Source organism: Chiloscyllium punctatum, chromosome 26 (genome assembly GCF_047496795.1).
Source record: "Chiloscyllium punctatum isolate Juve2018m chromosome 26, sChiPun1.3, whole genome shotgun sequence".
NCBI lineage: Eukaryota > Metazoa > Chordata > Chondrichthyes > Orectolobiformes > Hemiscylliidae > Chiloscyllium > Chiloscyllium punctatum.
The window spans coordinates 74595328-74616031 of NC_092764.1; the positions used below are offsets into that span (position 1 = coordinate 74595328).

A 20704-nucleotide genomic window follows, 5' to 3' on the forward strand; every position below is an offset into this window, starting at 1 on the left:
TCCTAGTCTCTGACCAGCTCTTGTAGAAACATTTCTATGGCTTCTCATGTCCCGTTCAGCTTATCATTAATGGTAACCACAAGGATGTTGGTAGTGGTGAGTTTCTGTTGAGTTAGGTGTTGCTTAATAATACAACAGATGACACCTTTCATCATCTTACTGAGATGGTAATTGGCTGGGTAGGATTTGTTTTGCTTTTTTGTAAACAGGACATACCTGGTCAATGTTCCACATTATTGGGAAGATGCAGGTGTTGCAACTGTATTGGCAGCACAAGCCTTTAGTACTATTGCTGGAATGCTGTCAGGGTCCAATGTTTTTTACAGTGTCCAGCACCTCCAACTGTTCCTTGGTACCATTTGGAGTGCATTGACTGAAGCCTGGAATCTGAGACATTCCGGACTTCAGGAGGAGGCTGAGATGGATCATTCAATTAGCACTTCTGGCTGAACATGGTTGAGAGTACTTCAACCTTGTCGTTTGCATTGATGTGGTAGGTTCCTCCATTATGGACGATTTCTGGAGCCCCTTCTCTTGTTAGTTGTTTAATTGTCCATGCCATTCATGGCTGTATGTGGCAAGCCTGCAGAGTTTCGATTTGATCTATCTGTTGTGGAACCCTTAGCTCTGTCTATTGTTGTTTGGCATGCAGGAAGTCTTGTGTTGTAGTTTGACCAGGTTGACACCTCATTTTGAGGTGTGGCTGGTACTACTCCTAGCATGTCCACCTGTACTCCTCACTGAACCAGGTTTGATCACTTGGTATTGTAGCTGATGATTGACAGCACATTATGTGCTAGATCTGCTAGGATCAGGAAGACTTTGTAAGGTCAAAAGGACTGTGGGTGCTATTATTATTTCTGATACTTGGTTGATGGAACTGATTTTATTCCTTTTTTCAGACTTTGTAGCAGTTCGATACCACTGAGAGGCATGCCAAGGGTACAATCACAGCGCTGTGGGTCTGGAAATGACAGACCAGCAGCAGATTTTCCTTTCTTAAAGGCCATTTTTGGGGCCTGATGGGTTTTGATGACAATTGCTAGTAGTTTCATGATTACCATTAAACTAGTTTTTGATTTAGTCAGAGAACTAAGTTCACCATCTGTCATATGGGATTTGAACCCACGTCCCCCAAATGTTTTAACATGGATTACCAATCCAGTGATAATAGCACGATGCCACCATCTCCCCAAAACGTGATGAATGAGTAATGAAGGTGGTTGGCAGAAGATCTTGGAGAGAGGTCAGTGGAGGGGTTTGGGCAGTTGAGCTGAAATCTTCTTTTAGTTGGAAAGCTGTAAGAACATAAGGAAAAGGAACAAGCGGAGGCCATTTGGCCCCTCAAGCTTACCCTGCCATTCAGTGAGATCAATGCTAATCAACCCCAGGCCTCAATTCCTATTTCAAACCAACACATCACAGCCTTCAAACTTGGGATGTTAAAGATGGATTATAAAGGCAAACTTTTATTGCATTCCTACACCCACCCAGATATTCTGCCCTTTGTGGAGGTTACGACAGGGTTGGTAGATTCTGCACTTTGCAGAAGGAATGGTGATTTAAAGACACTTCCTAAGGTAGGCAGTTTTGTGGTTCTGGGGAGCTTGTTTTTAGTACACAATCCCTGATGTAGGCAACAGGAAGTATTGCATTTGTTGATAATTTGGTGATTTGCAGATGCTCCCTGAACAGATCTTGGAGATTTTATAATATGTGGGGAAAGCAACAGTTTGCAGATGCTGCCGAGGAGCTGGGGGGGGGGGGGCGATTGGAGGACGCTCCCTGACTGCATCCAGAGGCTTTATGCATTGCAGGGAGTGAAGTGATTTGAGGATGCTCCCTGGCTGGGGATCTGGAGAGGTTTTGCGCTTTGCGGGGAGTGAGGCGGTTTGAGGACGCTCCCTGGCCGGGGGAGGGGGAAGCTTTGCGGGGAGTGAGGCAGTTTGAGGATGCTCCCCGGCTGGGGAGTGAGGCGGTTTGAGGACGCTCCCTGGCCGGGGCCCGGGGGAGGGGGAAACTTTGCGCTTTGCGGGGAGTGAGGCGGTTTGAGGACGCTCCCTGGCCGGGGGAGGGGGAAGCTTTGCGCTTTGCGGGGAGTGAGGCGGTTTGAGGACGCTCCCTGGCCGGGGGAGGGGGGAAAGCTTTGCGCTTTGCGGGGAGTGAGGCGGTTTGAGGACGCTCCCTGGCCGGGGGAGGGGGGAAGCTTTGCGCTTTGCGGGGAGTGAGGCGGTTTGAGGACGCTCCCTGGCCGGGGGAGGGGGGAAAGCTTTGCGCTTTGCGGGGAGTGAGGCGGTTTGAGGACGCTCCCTGGCCGGGGGAGGGGGGAAGCTTTGCGCTTTGCGGGGAGTGAGGCGGTTTGAGGACGCTCCCTGGCCGGGGGAGGGGGGAAGCTTTGCGCTTTGCGGGGAGTGAGGCGGTTTGAGGACGCTCCCTGGCCGGGGGGGGAGGGGGGGAAGCTTTGCGCTTTGCGGGGAGTGAGGCGGTTTGAGGACGCTCCCTGGTCAGGGACCGGGGGAAGGGGGGAAGCTTTGCGCTTTGCGGGGAGTGAGGCGGTTTGAGGACGCTCCCTGGCCGGGGGAGGGGGGAAGCTTTGCGCTTTGCGGGGAGTGAGGCGGTTTGAGGACGCTCCCTGGCCGGGGCCCGGGGAGGCTGCTGTTTGCTCCTAGTTCAAATCAGTCCCGGCGTGCTGCGCGCTGCTAACGGCTACCGACCGACCGAGGGAGAGAATCCACCGGCCCCAGAGATCCAGGGAGTGAGGGATTAAAGAGGGGGAGAGTGTTGGGGGAAGATGGCCGAGGCCTTACCGCAGACTCCGAGCAGGCACGAGAAGAGCCTGGGACTCCTCACCACCAAGTTCGTGTCCCTGCTGCAGGAGGCCAAGGACGGGGTCCTCGACCTGAAAGTGGTGAGAGAGGGGGGGGGGGGGGACACGGTCCCGGGCTGACCGGGGGGGGGGGGGGGGGGGACACGGTCCCGGGCTGACCGGGGGGGGGGGTTAGATACCCGGAGGCCGGGACCCCCCGCGTGGCCTTGGAGATGGGGGGGGGGGTCGCGAGCGGCGGGAGAGCGGCGGTTGGAGCCCTCCAGGATGCGCGAGACACAGAGCAGGCCGCGCGCCCCCATCCCCGGGGGAGGGGGAGAGCACGTGCTCAAACTCCCGGTGCAGCCCGCGTCCGCTGGAGGGACTGCTCTCTCTCCCCATCCCCACCCCCCCCCCATCATCACCCCCCCCATCATCACCCCCCCCATCCCCACCCCCCCCCCATCATCACCCCCCCCATCATCACCCCCCCCATCATCACCCCCCCCATCATCACCCCCCCCATCCCCACCCCCCCCCCATCATCACCCCCCCCATCATCACCCCCCCCATCATCACCCCCCCCATCATCACCCCCCCCATCATCACCCCCCCCATCATCACCCCCCCCATCATCACCCCCCCCATCATCACCCCCCCCCATCATCACCCCCCCCATCATCACCCCCCCCATCATCACCCCCCCCATCATCACCCCCCCCCATCATCACCCCCCCCCATCATCACCCCCCCCATCATCACCCCCCCCCATCATCACCCCCCACCATCATCACCCCCCCCATCATCACCCCCCCCATCATCACCCCCCCATCATCACCCCACCCCCCCCCATCATCACCCCCCCCCATCATCACCCCCCCATCATCACCCCCCCCATCATCACCCCCCCCATCATCACCCTCATTGGTATCGCCCTGCTCAGCGTGCATTATAACCCCCCCACCCCCATCCCCACCCCCACCCCTCACTTCCCCCCCACCCCTCACTTCCCCCCCACCCCTCACTTCCCCCCCACCCCTCACTTCCCCACCCCCACTACCCCCACCTCATTCCCACCCCCCCCAATTCCCCCCCAAACCCACCCTCATTCCCACTTCCCCCCATCCCCACTCCCACTTCCCCCCCACCTCATCCCCACCCCCACTACCCCCCAACCTCATCCCCACTCCCATCCCCACCCCCCACTTTCCCCTTCATCCCCACCCCTGACCCCCATCCCCCACCCTCATCCCCACCCTCCACTTCCCCCCCCCCAAACCCACCCTCATCCCACCCTCCACTTCCCACCTCCCGCTTCCCCCCTCATCCCCAACACCCCACTACGCCCTGTCTGTCCTCTCCCCTCCCACCCCTCTTGCCAACCCTGCTGTGCCTCCACTACTGGCAGTGTCTATCTCTCTGGTTGTTATTGGCAGTAAGGGTGAATGTTATCTTTTACAGTACATAACATTGTACTGAAAGAGAGAGGAGCCCTATCCAGCGTGGGGATGTCCTGTTGCTGAACTCATTACTGTGGCTACTGGGATCATTCACACTGAGTCACTGCTGAAACTTTCTGGGTAATAACTGTTCCTCAGGTCACACAGGTAGACCTTAGTTTTCCTTTGCTTTTTAGCAAACTCCAAGACAATGTTGGAATCTGTTCAACAGCACACACACGCACGTGGTTACTCTGGTTCAGTTGCTAGTTGCATTGTTCAGTGCCACACACAGTTTACCAGAGGTCAGGGGTTCAGTCTTTGATCTGTGCTGAGCCTCTGCATCTCTGTTAGGACAGTGGTGAAGTAGCTGCTTCTATCACCGATCAGGGTGTCCTGTGAGAGAGGACACGTGGAAGAGATCTCATTCAGACATGCATGTCTAAAACGCTGCTCACCCCCTCAACCAGCTTGCTGAAAGTCTGGACAGACAGATAACAATTACTACCTTGTGTTAACTTTGCATAGCGTGGCTGCGGCAAAAGACAGATCTTGGGGACAAGCTCAGGAAAATCGTGGGAGGCGAACCCTATTGTCAGCAGAACGTTCCCATGGCTGTTATCTTGGAGAAGATATGAATCTGTTAAGGCCTTCTTGATTTAGACTGCTGTTCGACTGTCCCGGGTCACTTAGTTAAAGACACTGTGACTGGGCCAGTCCAGTGCCACCTGTGACCTCTTGTCCTTTTCTTGGGCCTGGATTTTGGTTGTGGGTTTGTGGTTTTGGCCAGTCGGTGGTTGGTCAGAGCTTCAGTTGCTGCTGTGAGGCTGCCAGTGTGGTGCTGTGATCCTTCGATTCCCAGGCTGCCCTGTCAATATCTAATTGTGCTCTGATTCCCCTCAGTTCAATAACCCATCTCGCACCATCCCCTTGGGGTGAATGACATTCCATTTTTAGAAGTAGGGAAACAGGTCAGTGGGGTATGTGGAAGGATTCTTTGCTGAAGGTGATGGAGTGACAAAATGGCATGGCTACATCGAGGGAGAACATTGCTCGTGGACAGAGTGTAGCTGATTGGGGATTTCCTCTGTTAGTCATTCCTGGAGGCTGGGGTGGATGGAGACTTTGTTGAGTTTGGTCGTCCGTTTGGAGAATCTGTCAATATAAAGCCCCAGGTCCCACCCCCACCTCTATCTTCCTGGGTGTCTCACTGGTGTCACAAAGCTCTTGTTACTGACAGCCTCTCTGTGCCATCCTCAGTAAGACATATTTGTTGAGATTTCAGCTGTTAAATGTAGGTAGGTTGGCACTGTGTGCCCCCTCTGGAATACTAAAGGAGCAGCTATATCTCCACGTCCTCTCTACTGAGCAGTGGAACATTACAGATGTAACTCGTGGCCTGTTGCAGTCCTCCCTCCAGCGAGGAAGCTTTGTTCCATTCATAATGTCCCAACAGGAAGTGAAAATGGCCTTGTGGGGTCAAAGGTGAAGGAGTATTAAGGGGTGTCATGGGTTCACAGGACGCAGAATAGCTCAATCCATTCATGATATCCTGAGCATTCCTTCACCTTTGACCCTTAGAATCCATTGTAACTCCCGTTAACATCCTGAACCCCTTAATTAAAGGTGAATTATCTGCAGTGTAGGATTTCTGTAATTGCTTCAGCACGGCATTTTTTTCTTTGCAGAGGTGGAATTTCTTTGAGTAAGCTGCTTATTGATGTCCGATCTCCCTGCTATGTTTACTTCCTGTTCCCTCCCATGTGGCTCTCTGTGGCTGGCGCAACCCCTGAATGAGGTAGCGGAAAATTCTTGCCTGCTCACAGCCTTTTGCTCAACAGTACAGTATGGCAGTTTGTTCAGCAGTTTATATTTCCTGATATCGTTTTCTGATTGACGATCGGGTTAGGACTCAGTGGGTATCCACCTATCCGTCATGATTTTGCAGCACAATACATGTTGATTGTGTGAGGATATGTAGAAGGACTCTCTCTCCTCTCTCTGACTTGCCATAAGATTCTTATATGTTCAAGAACAAGGGCTGAAGTTTTGGGCCCACATGACAGTGAACTAGTACGTGACTGAATGTAGGCAGGAGTCTTGGGTGATTTGGAGTCAGAGTCATAAGACACAGAAATAGACCCTTCAGTCCAACTCGCCCACGCTGACCAGACATCCCAATCTGACCTCATCCTATTTGCTAGCATTTGGCCCACATCCTTCTAAATCTTTCCTATTCATGTACCTATCCAGATGCCTATTTGATCACAGAGTTGTACAGCATGAAGACAGACCCTTTTGTCCAAATTAATCTCGTCCCATTTGGCTGATGTCCCTCTTAAATCCTTCCTGTTCATATACCCATCCAGTTGCCTTTTAAATGTTGTAATTGTACCAGCCTCCATCACTTCCTCTGACAGTTCATTCCATACACGTACCACTCTCTGCGTGAAGAGGTTGCCCCTTAGGTCCCTTTTAAATCTTTCCTCTCTCACATTAAACTATCCACTTTAGTTGTGAGCTCTCCTATCCTGAGGAAAAGACCTTGGCTATTTACCTTATCTATGTCCCTCATGATTTTATAAACTTCTATAAGATCATCCAATGCTTCACGGAAAACAGCCCAGCCTATTCAGCCTCTCCCTCTAGATCAAATCCTACACCCCGGCAACGTCTTTGTAAATCTTTTCTGAACCCTTTCAAGTTTCACAACATCTTTCCTATAGGAAGGATACCAGAATTGAACACAGTATTCCAAAAGTGTCCTCACAAATGTCCTGTACAGCTGCAATATGACCTCCCAACCCCTCTATTCACTGCACTGACGAATAAAGGCAAGCAAACCAAATGCCTCCTTCACCTCCCTGTCTACCTTTGACTACTTTCAAGGAACTATGAACCTGCACCCCAACCTCTCTGTGTTTGGTACACTCCCCAGGACTTTATCATTAAGATAATTGTCTTCTTTTTCAAGCCCAAGATGCAGCTTACGACTGTGGCAGTTTTCTGATGAAAGTACCTGCAAATCTGTGATTGTCGCTAAAATCCTATCTGTTTTGGCAGACCACTCCCTGTGTGGACAAGGCAGCGTGCAATATGGAAGTGGGTGAGCAGTGTCGGAGCTGTCAGCTGCCTTAGTCCTCACCATTTTCCAGTACTTTTACTCCAATTCCTCCCCACAACCAGCACAGCTCTGATAATGTTGTATCTTATAGGAGTGCAGATGGGATGCCTTAAAAGTCTTCCATTGATAATCCTGGTTGGTGGATTTTGCCTGAGCAGGCTGCTCCATTCTGGAGCGACGTTGAAAATCTTGGCACTTGCAGTTCCAGGCCAGCATTGTCCTGCCCTCCATGTGCAGTTTTGTGCTGTGAGCTTTTCCCTTGATCGTAATGTCAGGCATGAGGATTGGCTACCTGAGTCAGAGGGGAGCACAAAGACATCTGGTGATCTGTGCTGTCTGAATCTTTCAAGTTTTACTTACTTATTGTGCCCAAGAATATCTGTTTTATAAAACTACTCGGTGCACAAACTCAGAACCCCATTTCCTTCTGTTGTCCAGACTCATTTGGGGTAATTTGTTTTATCATATATGTTGATGGGATGTAGGTGTCACTGGCTCTGCCAGTGATTATTGTCCTAGAGAAGGTGGTGGTGCTGAGCTGCCACCTTAAACTGCTACCATCGGGGCACCCGCAATCACCTTAGAAAGGGAGTTCCAGGATTTTGGCCCAACGATGACGAAGGAACAGTGATTTTCCAAGACAGGATAGCGTACATCTTGAGGGAAGCTTGAAGGTTGTAGTGTTCCTTTGTGTCAGCTGCTCTCTCTTTTCTAAGTGTAAGAGATCACAGGTTTGAAAAGTGCAGTTAGTGGAGGCTTGGTGAGTTACTGCAGTGCATCTTGTGAATGGTACACCCTGCTGGGACATACATTGTTAGTGAAGGGGGTAAATTTTGAAGGTGGTGGTTTGGGTGTCAGACAAGTGGATATATTATCGTCTTGAATGGCGTCTGGCTCCTTGAGTCTTGTTGGAGCTGCAATCATCTAAGAAAAGTGAAGAATCTTATCACAGTCCTGACTAGTGTTTTGTAAGTGGTGGTTGACAGGCACTGGGGGAATATTCACTTAGGTGAGTTAGTTCCTGAACACTAACCTGCATTTATCTGGCTGCTTCAGTTCAATTTCTGATCAGTAGAAACACCCAGGATTAGGGTCAGTGGGAATAATGGATTCAATGATGGTAATGCCATTGAATATCAAGGGGCAGCAATCCATTTTTCTTTATTGGAAATGGTCATTGCTTGATGCTGTCTGGCATGACTGTTACTTGTCACTTAGCAGCCCAGGCCTGAATGTTGTCCAGGTTTGAGAAGCATGTTGATACAGATTGCTTCAGTATCTGAGGTGTCACAAACGATGCTGAACATTGTGCCATCATTTTTGAACATCCCTTCATCATGGAGGTCAGAAGTGAGGTCACTGAAACAACTGAATATGATTAGACCAGGGACACTACCTAAGCAACTCCTGCAGTGATGTCCTTTGGCTAAGCCAACCATAGCTATCTTGCTTTGTGCAAGGTGTGTCACCAACCAGTGAGATTCCCTCTGATTCCCATTGTCTCCAGTCTTACTAGACCTCCTTGATATCACACTCTATCAAGTGCTGCCTTGATGTCAAAGGTGATTTCAAAAGTGGAGCGGTGCTCAGTGCTTAGCACTGTTGCCTCACAGCGCCAGGGACTTGGGTTCGATTCCAGCCTTGGGCGACTGTCTGTGTGGAATTTCCACATTCTCCCTGTGTCTGCATGGGTTTCCTCCCACAATCCAAAGATGAGCAGGTTAGGTAAATTGGCCATGCTAAATTGACCTTAGTGTCCAGGGATGTGTAGATTAGGTGCATTAATCAGGAGTAAATATAGGATAATAAGGTAATGGAACAGGTCAGGATGGGTTACACTTTGGAGGATCGGTGTGGACTTGATGGGCCAAAGGGCCTGTTTCCACTCTGTAGGGATTCTATATGATTGTGATTACTCTCTCCTCCCCTCGAGTTTAGCTCTTTCACTCTTTTGCTCATGTTTGCTGATGTGAGGTCAGGAGCTGAATGACCTGGGTGGAACTCAAACTGAGCATCAGTGAGCAGGTTATTTCTTTGTAAGTGCTATTTAAAGACACTTTTGACTCCTTCCTTCACTCTGATAATCAATAGTAGATTGATACAGCAGTGATTGGCCAGGTTGGATTTGTCCTGCTTTTTCTTTCTAAGCAAGACATACCTGGCAATTTTCTATATTGTTGGCTAGTTGCTGGTATTGTAACTACCTTTTAGCTTTTGATGAAGCCCTGTCCCAGAGGCCTGCGTTATTGGTGCTCTTGTGCAATACTGCCAGAGGTTGCCATCCCTTAGGTGAGTTTTGGACCCAAAACCTTGCCTATCTTTGTCAGTCATTTGAGCGGATGTGTGAGACTCTTGGTCAGTATACCAAGATAAATCGTTTGGGATTCCTCCCTATACTAGCAAACTGACTAACCACGCACTGGCTGTCTTTTCTCTGCTTGCAAAATGATGCCTACATAAGTCACTCCACTCCAAAAATCATCACTTATATATATGTATGATATTCTAAAAGAGAGAGAGAGATTCTATTCAAAACAGTAATTTGTTATGACATAGAGACCAGTGTTTCAGCAGAGAGTCTCATTTCTGATGTGCTTTCATTAGGTGAAGTTTTAATGCGTATAGTTACTGGATGGAGATCTGCTGTGGTTGTGATTCATTCCTTGCTAAAGAGATTGTTGTCAACCTGTTCTGTTTGACTGTGGAAATAAATAGCTGAAAATGTGTTGCTGGAAAAGCGCAGCAGGTCAGGCAGTATCCAAGGAACAGAAGCCCGAAACGTTGATTCTCCTGTCCTTGGATGCTGCCTGACCTGCTGCGCTTTTCCAGCAACACATTTTCAGCTCTGATCTCCAGCATCTGCAGTCCTCACTTTCTCCTGTGGAAATAAATAGCCAGCAATCTGGCCCTGTTGCCGACTGCTGTAACATCTGAGCTAGGATAGGTTGTTCTTTTGCTTCAGAAGGTAGTGGGGGACAAGGCAGAAAACCAAGGATCTTGTGATTCTTTTACAAGAAGAATTTTCCATTGGGATACTCCAGCAATGTGCCCAGTCCTAGTAATTTTAGCCTTGCATGAGAGGTCGACATCACTGGCCATTTAAGGGTGTAGTTAAGAGTCAACTATATTTTGCATCTAGGCCAGAAAAGACGAAGACAGCAGATTTCGTCCTCCTAAAAAAAAGCGTGATTTTTTTGTGTTAGTGGATAATAGTTTCATCATCACCGTGACCGAGAATGGCTTTCACCTCCAGATTTATCAATTGAATTTTTGAGCACAAGTCTCCAGACCCTCTGGATAAATAATCCAGTGACATGAACCCCATTGTTGGCAGTGCCATATTTTTTAAAGGTAGCCATGATGTGGAGGTGCCGGTGTTAGACTGGGGTGGACAAAGTTAAAACTCACACAACACCAGGTTATAGTCCAGCAGGTTTATTGGGAAGTACAAGCTTTCGGAGTGCTGTGCCTTCATCAGCTACCTGATGAAGGAGCAGCACTCCAAAAGCTATTACTTCCCAATAAACCTGTTGGACTATAACCTGGTGTTGTGAGTTTTAACCTATAAAGTATTTTTAAAAAAAGAAAGGAAGATTCAAATTGCAAAAGCTGAAATTAAAGTGGCTTTTCACCTGCTTTGGGAGCAGAGTTCAAACCCAGACATTTGCTGGGAAGATGATTCTTTCTGTGTAGTGCCAGGCTGCTATTTATAAAAAGGTCTCTATCCTGTTTTAGTGCTGGCTAGGAAGACCTCAGTAGAAGTGTCATTCCCAGTGTGAAGACTCACTGAGTTGAAATCCTACTCTGCCAGCCTCTTTCCCCTGAAAGGGATTCCTGGTACTTGGCACATTGCGAGGTGGTCCAGAAGTAACCTGTCAATCTTCAGGATGCAGGGAATGGGGAGCAGTCTGTGAAGAGCCAAATACCAAAGGGCTAGGGAAGCCAAATGTTGAATGCCACGCCTCTAAGGATGGTGCCCCGCTGAGGGGGGATAAATCAGACAGGAAGAATTTATTTAAAAAGGAGCAGACCGAAGATTTCAGTGCCTCAGAGTAGCAGAGGGATCCGGCTGTCCTTGTGCATGAATTGTAAAGGGTTAGTTTGCAGGTACAGCAAAGCTAATCAATGCTTTCGCTTATTGAAAGGGGAATTGAATCGAAAAGCAGAGAAATCACTTAGAAAGGGTAAGACAATATCAGTAAAACTGCTCACTTATTGAAGGAGGGATGGAAAGGTGCTGGCAGCAGTTCAGGAAAGATTTACCAGACCAATACCAAGAATGTACAGGTTGCTTCCTGAGGAAAGGTTGGACAGATGAGGTTTATTATATCCACTGGAGTTTAGAAGTATCAGGGGTGAATTGATTGAAACTTAGACCATCCTGCGGGATCTTGACAGGATGAACATGGAAAGGATGTTTCCTCTTGTAGCAGTAGAATCTAGAACCAAGGCTCACTGTTTCAATATAAGGGGTCTCCCACTTAAGACAGATGAGTTCTTTTTCCTGAGGTGAGTCTTTGGAGTTCTCTTCCTTAAAATGCAGTGGAAGCCGAACCCTTGAATATTTTTGTGTCCAAAATATTGATAAGCAGTGGGTGGGGTGAGGGGGAGGAGTGAAATGTTATCAGAAACCTGTGGGAAATGTGGAGTAATCAGATCAGCCACGATCTTATTGAATTGCAGACCAGGCTCTGGGCCAAATGGTCTTCTCCAACTTTTAATTTGTATGGTGCAGGGCAGGCACTGCTTTAAAAATGCCTCCTATTCCGCAGAAAGAAAGAGCCATTACTTTGTGTGGAGGCAGTGTGGAAAATCCGACACCGGGTCTAAATATAAAGCGCTGTCTTTTGACCAGCGAACTAACCCAGTTCATTGGGAATAGTTTGTATTTTTGAATGTTAATTTCACAGTACACTGGAATCCCTGTTGTAACTAGCTCCCAGACATGTATACCTGGGCCATGTTATAGGTGAGACCACATTTTCAAAGCCGATGCTTGATCCAGCTATGATTCCATCAGAATCAATAATGTGTGTACCTCCCAACAGTTTCCAGGCCACAGCCTCCAAGATAATTGAATAAAGTAAGTACTTTGTAAAATCAGCCAAAGAATTAAATAGCTGATTTTTTTAATGTTGCTTTTAAAGTGCGTGACTGTGTTTGTAATCTTTGGAGACTGGAGGATTTAGGGTCAAAAATGGGCCTGTGATACAAAGGTCTGCATTACACCATGTTACAGCAGTGCCTTCCACCCAAGGAGCAGGTGATGTACTTAACTGTCAAGTGGACAAAGCTATCCTGACTATGATACAAGACAAACCCAGACCTCCCTCAAAGTTTCAGCATGTTATGACGACGTGCTGGATTCTGAGGAGGAGGCACTGGAGCCCCAGGGAAGATAACACTGGAACGACTGGGCCCTGGGGATGGGCCTGTTGCTGGAGGGGCCTGGATCCATGGTGGGGGGCTAGGAGTATAGGGTATCAGGTGAGGTCTGCTGAGAAGGAAGGGGTACTGGAGGAAGGAGATGGTGGCCCGAACATGATGGCATTGGGCTATCAGGTATGAGGTTGAAGCTGGTCATCTGGTAAAAGCACAGCGGCTGGTGGAATTTAAATTCAATGAATAACTCTAGAATTGAAAAAGTAGTCTTTGTCATGGTGATAATGAAACCATCATCAACTGTTGTAACTGACCAGACCAGACCAGTTGACATTAATATTTGGAAAGGAGGTGTGAACCCTTTTGGAACCGACATTGTTTTGTGAGCCAGTCCTCCTGGTTAGAGCAAATCCTTTTGTATTCTGCAGTCCTTTTCACTGACATTTGGGAGCAGTGACCAATCTCTGTGGTTGTGTGTATGTGTGGACAGATGATGCCAGTGAGAGGTCTGTATTTGTGAACATAAAAGCACAAAAGGCCCCTTTGCCTGTCTGGTATCCACATGCATTCAGCAGGCATTGCTGCCAGTTACATTGAGATTCTGCCTGAGGCAGAGCAGCTGACATTGAGGTCGACTTTAGCTCCCCCTGATGTTTCCTCTGAGTTGCAAACAGCTAGCTATCTACCAAGATCAACCCATTTTGGGTGGCTTTCTGCAACAGCAAAATTAAATCGCCCAGCATCTCCCTCAATGAAAACTACTGGCTGACAGCTAAAGAAGCATTCCCACTGATACAGGACAGTGCAAAAAAAAACTGCACGCCCTGTACCACAAGCTGGATCACACTCTGCACCCTACAATCTGATACAGCCTACATCTTCTGATTGACTATAAACATCATCAGTTGCACCCTGGTATCTGATCAGATCAGTGAAGTCCCAGGTTTTGAACCTCCCATTCCAAATCTGAGTCACCCTCAACCATCTGCGGCTTGGGCCCAGTGTAGATGTGACCCGTCGCCCGTACACTGAGTTCCTGTCCTGAGAGATACAGTCCTAGTGAGGGTACAACCATTCTCAGCTGCACTAGCTGAAGCTACTCAATGGACTTTTCACCTCAACCTTGAGCAACAACTGCTTCCTCAGCCGGACAAAACCTTAGAAGTGCAGTGTGGTGTCGCTTGTCCGATTAAACGCATTGAGTCTCCATCTCAGAAATCTTAAAGCTCCTGAACTGTTTCACTGTTACAAGCTTTGCAAAGCACATGGCTTTATTAGTAGAGTTCAAAAAGAAGGAAGTTAAACTGACTGGTTTGGCACCAGTTGAAGTATTCTGGCTAATTCTGGGCGCCACATGTTGGGGAGAATTTCAAGCCCTCAGAAATGCTGCAGAGGAGAGTAATTGATTTCCCGCATCTGTGGTATAATTCTAGAAATGTGGGAAGACTGTAGAACATGAGATTAATCTTAAAGCAGAAAAGGTTAAAGGGAGACTTCATAGAGATGCCTAAAATTCTGAGGAGTTTTGACAATAAATGAGAAGCAACTGTTTCTAATGACAGGAGGGTTGATAGTCAGAGGGGATACAGATTTAAGGTGTAGTTTAAAAAAAAACTAGAGGGGAGATAAAAACCAAAAGAATAGCAGATGTTGTAAATTGGAAACACAAACAGAAATTTCTGGGACAGTTCAGCAGGTCTGGCAGCATCTGTGCAGAGAAATCAGAGTTAACGTTTCCGGTCAAGTGAACCTTCCTAATAACAGTTCTGAAGAAGGGTCACTCGATCCCAAAACGCTAATTCTGATTTCTCCGCACAGATGCAGCCAGACCTGCTGAGCTGTCCCAGAAATTTCTGTTTGTGTTGTAAAAGGGAAATATTATTTTTGCAGCCCCCAGTATGTTGTGACTGGGAGCTATCTGAAATAATTGAGGGCAGATTCAATCATCTCTTTTGAAAGAGAATTGGATAATTACTTGAAGGAAATTTTCTATGTCTGTGGGGAAAGGCCAGTAGAATGTGACTTGTAGAATGGCTCCTTGATAGAGCTGACAGAGATACAATTGGCTGAATGGCTTCTTATGTGCTTCAGTTTGATTCTGCAGCTTGGTCTGAATGTGAAGTAGAGAATAAACATGAAGAGCTCAGTGACTCCCTGCTTATGCTGTTGTTTCAGTCGAGTCATGTGGTCAGCTTTTGAGGACGAGAATGTTATGGAGAATGTGGTGCCCCAGGGTAGGGGAGATTCCTGGGGAGAAGGCTTCAGCTATCTTGCACTCCTGGAATTAAAGGAGGTGAATGTTTCCTTGATAGAGCAGTCAGTGACTGCACCATGTCATGTCACGTTGAGATGTGCAAAAGAAAAATGAGCTTGCATTTATGTACCACCTTTTACATGGTCTCAGGACATCCCAAAACACTCTACCAACCGGTCAAGTGCTTCTGGAGTGTGGTTACTGTTGTCATTTAGGAAACTTGGCGACTAATTGATGTCCAGCAAGCTTTCTCAGTCAACAATCTTGTCAACATTCTAGAGGAACGGGTGGATGGTAGAGGTCCAACCCATCCTAGAGGCTGATGGAGCTGGAGTGTTTCTCCTTCTGTCTGCCATTTTGAGACATCCGTCTGCCATTAAGCGCCTGGTCTCTTATCGCACCAGCCTGTCAGTCTGCAGCAGCCTTCTGTTAACTCCGATGAAGCCTGTGAATATTGCGGCAGGAGCAGTGAAAGAGGCTTACACTCATTTCACTCCTTTTTTGACCCAGATGGTGTCTGGGATTTTCCCCAAGCAGTGGAGTCAAGTCGCTTTCTGCTTTCTTTGCTGTTTTGTTTCTTGTCAGTTCCTGATGCTTATTTGAGCTTCTGTTTTGGCAGGTGGGTGGGGATTTACAGCAGGTGTTTTCCATCCACTGTAAAATCATTTGGAGCAAATACAGTTATGTCAAGAACCCCCAGTTCACCAGAGTGGCTCTGTTCAATCTGAGTTTGTGGCAAACTGGCTCCTTGTCAACCTCTCAGCTCTTTGTTTAGTTCAGAACTACTTACACACAGCAAACAATATGCTATCTACCAGCTACATAAGACTGTTAAAAAAAAGGAGCAGGAGTAGGCCATTCAGCCCCTTGACCCTGCCCTGCCTTTAACAAGGGTCATGGCCGATCCAACATGCCTCATGTCCACTTTCCTACTTTTTCCCCATAACCCTTGATTCCCCGACTCAAGAACCTATCTACCTCAGCGTCAAATATACACGAGGACTCTGCCCCCCCCCACAGCTCTGGGTGCAAGCAGTTCCAAAGACACCCAACCCTCTGTGTGAAGAAATTCCTCCTCATGAGCCTTAAATTGGTGCCCCTTTATTCTGAGACTGTGCTTTTTGGGTCCTAGACTCTCCCATGAGAGGGAAACACCCTCTCAGCATTGACCCTGTCAAGCCCCTTAAGAATCCCAGAGGTTTCAGTGAGATCATCGTCTTCTAAACCACAGTGAGTAGAGTCTCAATCTGTTTAGTCTTTGATCATAAGACAATCCTTCCGTAGCTGGAATCATTTTAGTGAACCTTCCCTGAACTGTTACCAATGAAATGGTAGCTTTTAAAAGGACCAAAACTGCTCAGTACTCCAGATGTGGTCTCACCAACAGTACAACCTCCCTTCTCTTACTATTCCAAACCCTTTGAAATAAGGGTCAACAGTCCATTTGCCTTCCAGAGTACCTGCTACACCTGTGTGCTAGCTTTCTGTGCTTTATGTACAAGTCCATTGTGTTGCAGCTTTTTTGCAGTTTTTCTCTGTTTAAATCATACACTGTTCTTTTGTTCTCTCTTCCAAAATGAACACCTTTGCATTTTTCCACATTATATTCCATTTGCCAACTTTTTGCCCACTTACTTAACCTATCAATATCTCCATGTAAACAGTTTGAATCCCCCTATCTCAACCCTGCCTGTCCACTTGTTTTTGTGTATCTGCAAGTTTGGCTTCAAGAGTATTTGCTTCCTTTCTCACTAATGTAGGTAAACAGTTACCGTCCCAACACTGATCCCTGTGGAACCTTACTGCACACGTTGCCAACTGGAAATGGAGCCCCGTATCCCCACTAGCCATTTCCTGCCCATGAGCCAATTCTGTATCCATGCCAATAAAATAACATCGTGGGCTCTTATCTTATGATCTACCCTTTTGTGAGTTACCTTTATTGATTGCTTTCTGGAAGTCCAAATACAACACATCTACTGGTTCCCCTCTATCCACTCTGGTTGAGACATCTTAAAAAAAACTCTGATGAATTAGTCAGAATCCCCCTTTCATGAAGCCATGCTGATTCTGCTAGATTAAAATAAGATTTTCCAAATGTTCTGCTATTACTTCCTTGATATTTGATATCACTACCTTTCCAACAATAGATGTTAGGCTAATCAGTCTGTAGTTATCTGCATTTTCTCAATCTTCCCCCACCCACTTTTTTGAATAGGAGTGTCACATTAGCAGTTTTCTAACCCTCCGATAATTCTCCAGGATCCAAGGATTTTTTGGAAAGTTACAGTCGATGCATCCACTACCCCTCTAGCTACCTTATTAAGGATCCTCAGATACAACCCAACAGGGCCGGAGGCTCATCTACCTTTAGGCCCCATTAGTTTTTCTAATGCTACTTCTCTCGAGATGGTGATGGTATTTGATACCTCCCCTGTATTCTTTAGTATTAATAGAATGTTTAGAGTATCTTCCAACATAATGACTGATGCATTAATTCCTGCCATTTCCTAATTCCCCGAAGCTGCCTGTCCAGATTCATTTCCTAAGGAGCCCAAGTTCACTTTGACCCCTCTCTTTGTTTTTATATTCAAATAAGTGCTTACTGTCAGATTTATATTCTTTGCTAGTTTGCTTTCATCGTTTATGTTCTGTCTCTGTTATCATTTTAATCCTCAATTGCTGTATTCTCTATCTGAGTATCCAGGGCTGTCACTGACTTTGACCTCCTTGGATGCTTTCCCTTTCATCTTTTAACTTCTCTGATTAGCCATTGTTGGTTTAACCCTCTCTTAGAACCTTTCATCCTTACTGGGATGTATTTATGCTGAGCGTCAGGAAACACCTTCTTAAATGTCTGCTACTGGTTGCCTGCTGTTAATCCTGCTATTCTATCCACCCATTTCACTTCAGCCAACTCCATTATTATTTTATTGTAATTCATCTTATTGAAGTTCAACAGTTGTTTCCAAACCGAGTTTCTCACTCTCAAACTGAATATTAAATTCCTTAGTGTTATGATCACTGAATCCTAGGGTATCTTTTATTCTGAGGTCATTTATTAAACTTACCTCATTACCCATTACCGGATCCAAGATAGCCTGCTCCCTGGTTGGCTCCATGACATATTGCTCTTGGAAACTACCCCTGTTGTGGTCTATGAATTTGTTGTAATGGTTGCCCTTTCCAATTTGATTAACCCAATCAACACGAAGATTAAAGTCAGCCATAATCGTAACTTTGTTCTTTCTACATGCTGATGTTATTCGTTGATGTATAGGCTTTCCCACAGAGTGGCTACTGCTTGGATCTGTACACTGCTCCTACCAACATTCTTTCCCTTGCTGTTTTTGTTTCTGAGCCTAGGTCATCGCTCAAAATGGTCCTCATTTCATTTCTTATCAATGCACTACACCATCACCTTTTCCATTCCTCCTTTCTCTTGGAAAGGTGAAATATCCCTGAATGTTAAGTTCCTTGTAACCATGTTTCCCTAATGGCTATGAGATCATATCCATTTACCTCAATTTGCACTGTCAGTTCATCATCTTATTTCAAATGCTTCATTCATTAATATACAAAGCCTTTCAGTTTGTTCTGTTATTGAATTTCCCTACACTTTTACCTAAAGCAAAGCCACTCTGCCCATCATATTCGTACTGACACTTTAAATTCACTTCATCCTACTTTGCTGCTTATTCACAATAGCCCTGCATATTTATTCTTTCCTAATAATGATCCAGTTTCCCTTTAAATGCCTTGATTGAACCTGCCTCTATCACAGCCTCAGACATTCCATCCGGACCCTAATCACTGACAGTGCAAAAAAATTTTCCTCATGTCCCCTTTGTCTGATTTGCTAATTCCCTTTGAACCTGGGCCATTTGGTTCATGATCTTTCCACCAATCTGATGGTCGTTGATCAATAAATGTTGGCTAGGCGACAGGGAGACTGGGACTTGAGCTCGCAACCTTTTCACTCAAAGGCCATAGAGTTACCCAATGATATCACTCACGACTTTTCAACCTCTTCTGGTTGGGCTGGTGAGAGGAAGGAGATGTGTGGAGAATCTTGAATCTCAGGCTCGGTTTGAACAAAGCCACGTGCAATTATGCCTGGTGGGGTCTGGTATGGCTCTGCCCTTTTTTTTGTGTAGGCCCTATCAGCTGGGTTGGCTTACATGTGGGCACTTGCTGTCCTCTCAGACCTCAGCCCAGTGATCATCCTCAGCTCGATTTCAGATTGACAGTCTACTCATCCACCCAGGCTGTTTGCAAACCCGTGGCCCACATGTTAATGGATCCCTGAATACAGATGACCAGCACTGAGGTCAACTGCTACCCTCCCCAGGCTGAGATTAGTTAACTCTGCCTAGACATGTGATTGGCCTTGACACCACCATGTCTGGTGGCTGTCATGGGCAGCCCATTAATTTGCCTTTAAGGCTGGGACTGAGGCAATCGATTGTTGGTTCCAGACAGACCAGGATTCTCTGAGTGGCCCTGAGTGGGCTGTGCACAAGGTAGGACAGAAGGTGGAACTGAGAAGAGTCCAATTTTCCTAAAACTTAGTGTTCGTGAAGCTGAAGGAGGTTCAGAGAACGTGCAGTAAAGGGAACAAGTCGCAGAATGGCTAACAAGCTGACAGGGACTTTGTGATCACTCAGAGTGACAGAAAGTGCCCCACACAGACCACCACCGACATTGCAGCTCTCTGCCACTTTCACAACGTGTCTGGGACTCTGGAATCGACAGAGCAGCATCAAAGTTTGTAACTGCGCCAAATGTTTGGGCGGTGGGTAAATAGGCAAAGTCTTTTCCCTGGGGTGGGGGAGTCCAGAACTAGAGGGCATAGGTTTAGGGTGAGAGGGGAAAGATATAAAAGAGACCGAAGGGGCAGCTTTTTCACACAGAGAGTGGTACGTGTATGGAATGAGCTGCCAGAGGAAGTGGTGGAGGCTGGTACAATTGCAACATTTAAGAGGCATCTGGATGGATATATGGATAGGAAGGGTTTGGAGGGATATAGGCCGGGTGCTGGCAGGTGGGACTAGATTGGGTTGGGATATCTGGTTGGCATGGATGGGTTGACCGAAGGGTCTGTTTCCATGCTGCACATCTCTGACTGTGATCTGATGGTCAACAACTTGCTGGGAGAACTATGTCATTGACAAATGAATTCAAGAGTAACTAGTCAGAGGTTATGTCCTTGGTTGAAACAATGGGAAGCCACATTTCTTGAACAATGTAATGGAGAAAGGAAGGCAAGCTGGGGAATATGTCTGCACACATCACGCAAAACAATACAGCTTAGTTAGGCAATAACATGAAGCATTTATTGGGATCGAATTGAAAAGCAGAAAAGTCACTTTAAACCTGTATGAAACTTTGGTTCGGTCAGTGCTTCCTTGGACTTGCATTTTGAGGTATAAGGGGGCTGGAGAAATAATGAAAAGAAAGCTTTACTAGATTAATACCAGAGCTAAGGGATCGTACTGAGCAGGAAAGATTGATCAGGCTAGGATTGTTTGTCCTCGGAAGATGTCTGAGGGCTGAAATGATAATAGAATTCTTCATGATTATGAAGGATTTTTGGGGGGCGGGGGGGGGTGTTGGGAGACATTTCTACTTTTTGGAGAAGATCAGAACTAATGACGATAATTTTAAGATACTCACAAATAATTAATAACCATGAGGAAATA

General features: G+C 47.0%; 1 protein-coding gene across 1 annotated transcript in view; it reads left to right on the forward strand.

The window, feature by feature from the left end:
- Positions 1-2619: 2619 nt before the first annotated feature.
- The window catches only part of e2f4 (E2F transcription factor 4), a 48359-nt gene continuing 30274 nt past the window's right edge, over positions 2620-20704 (forward strand). Inside the window, exon 1 of the mRNA XM_072547655.1 lies at positions 2620-2908. Coding sequence (XP_072403756.1) covers positions 2792-2908 — 117 coding nt within the window. The 5' untranslated portion in view covers positions 2620-2791. The remainder of the gene's footprint in view (positions 2909-20704) is intronic.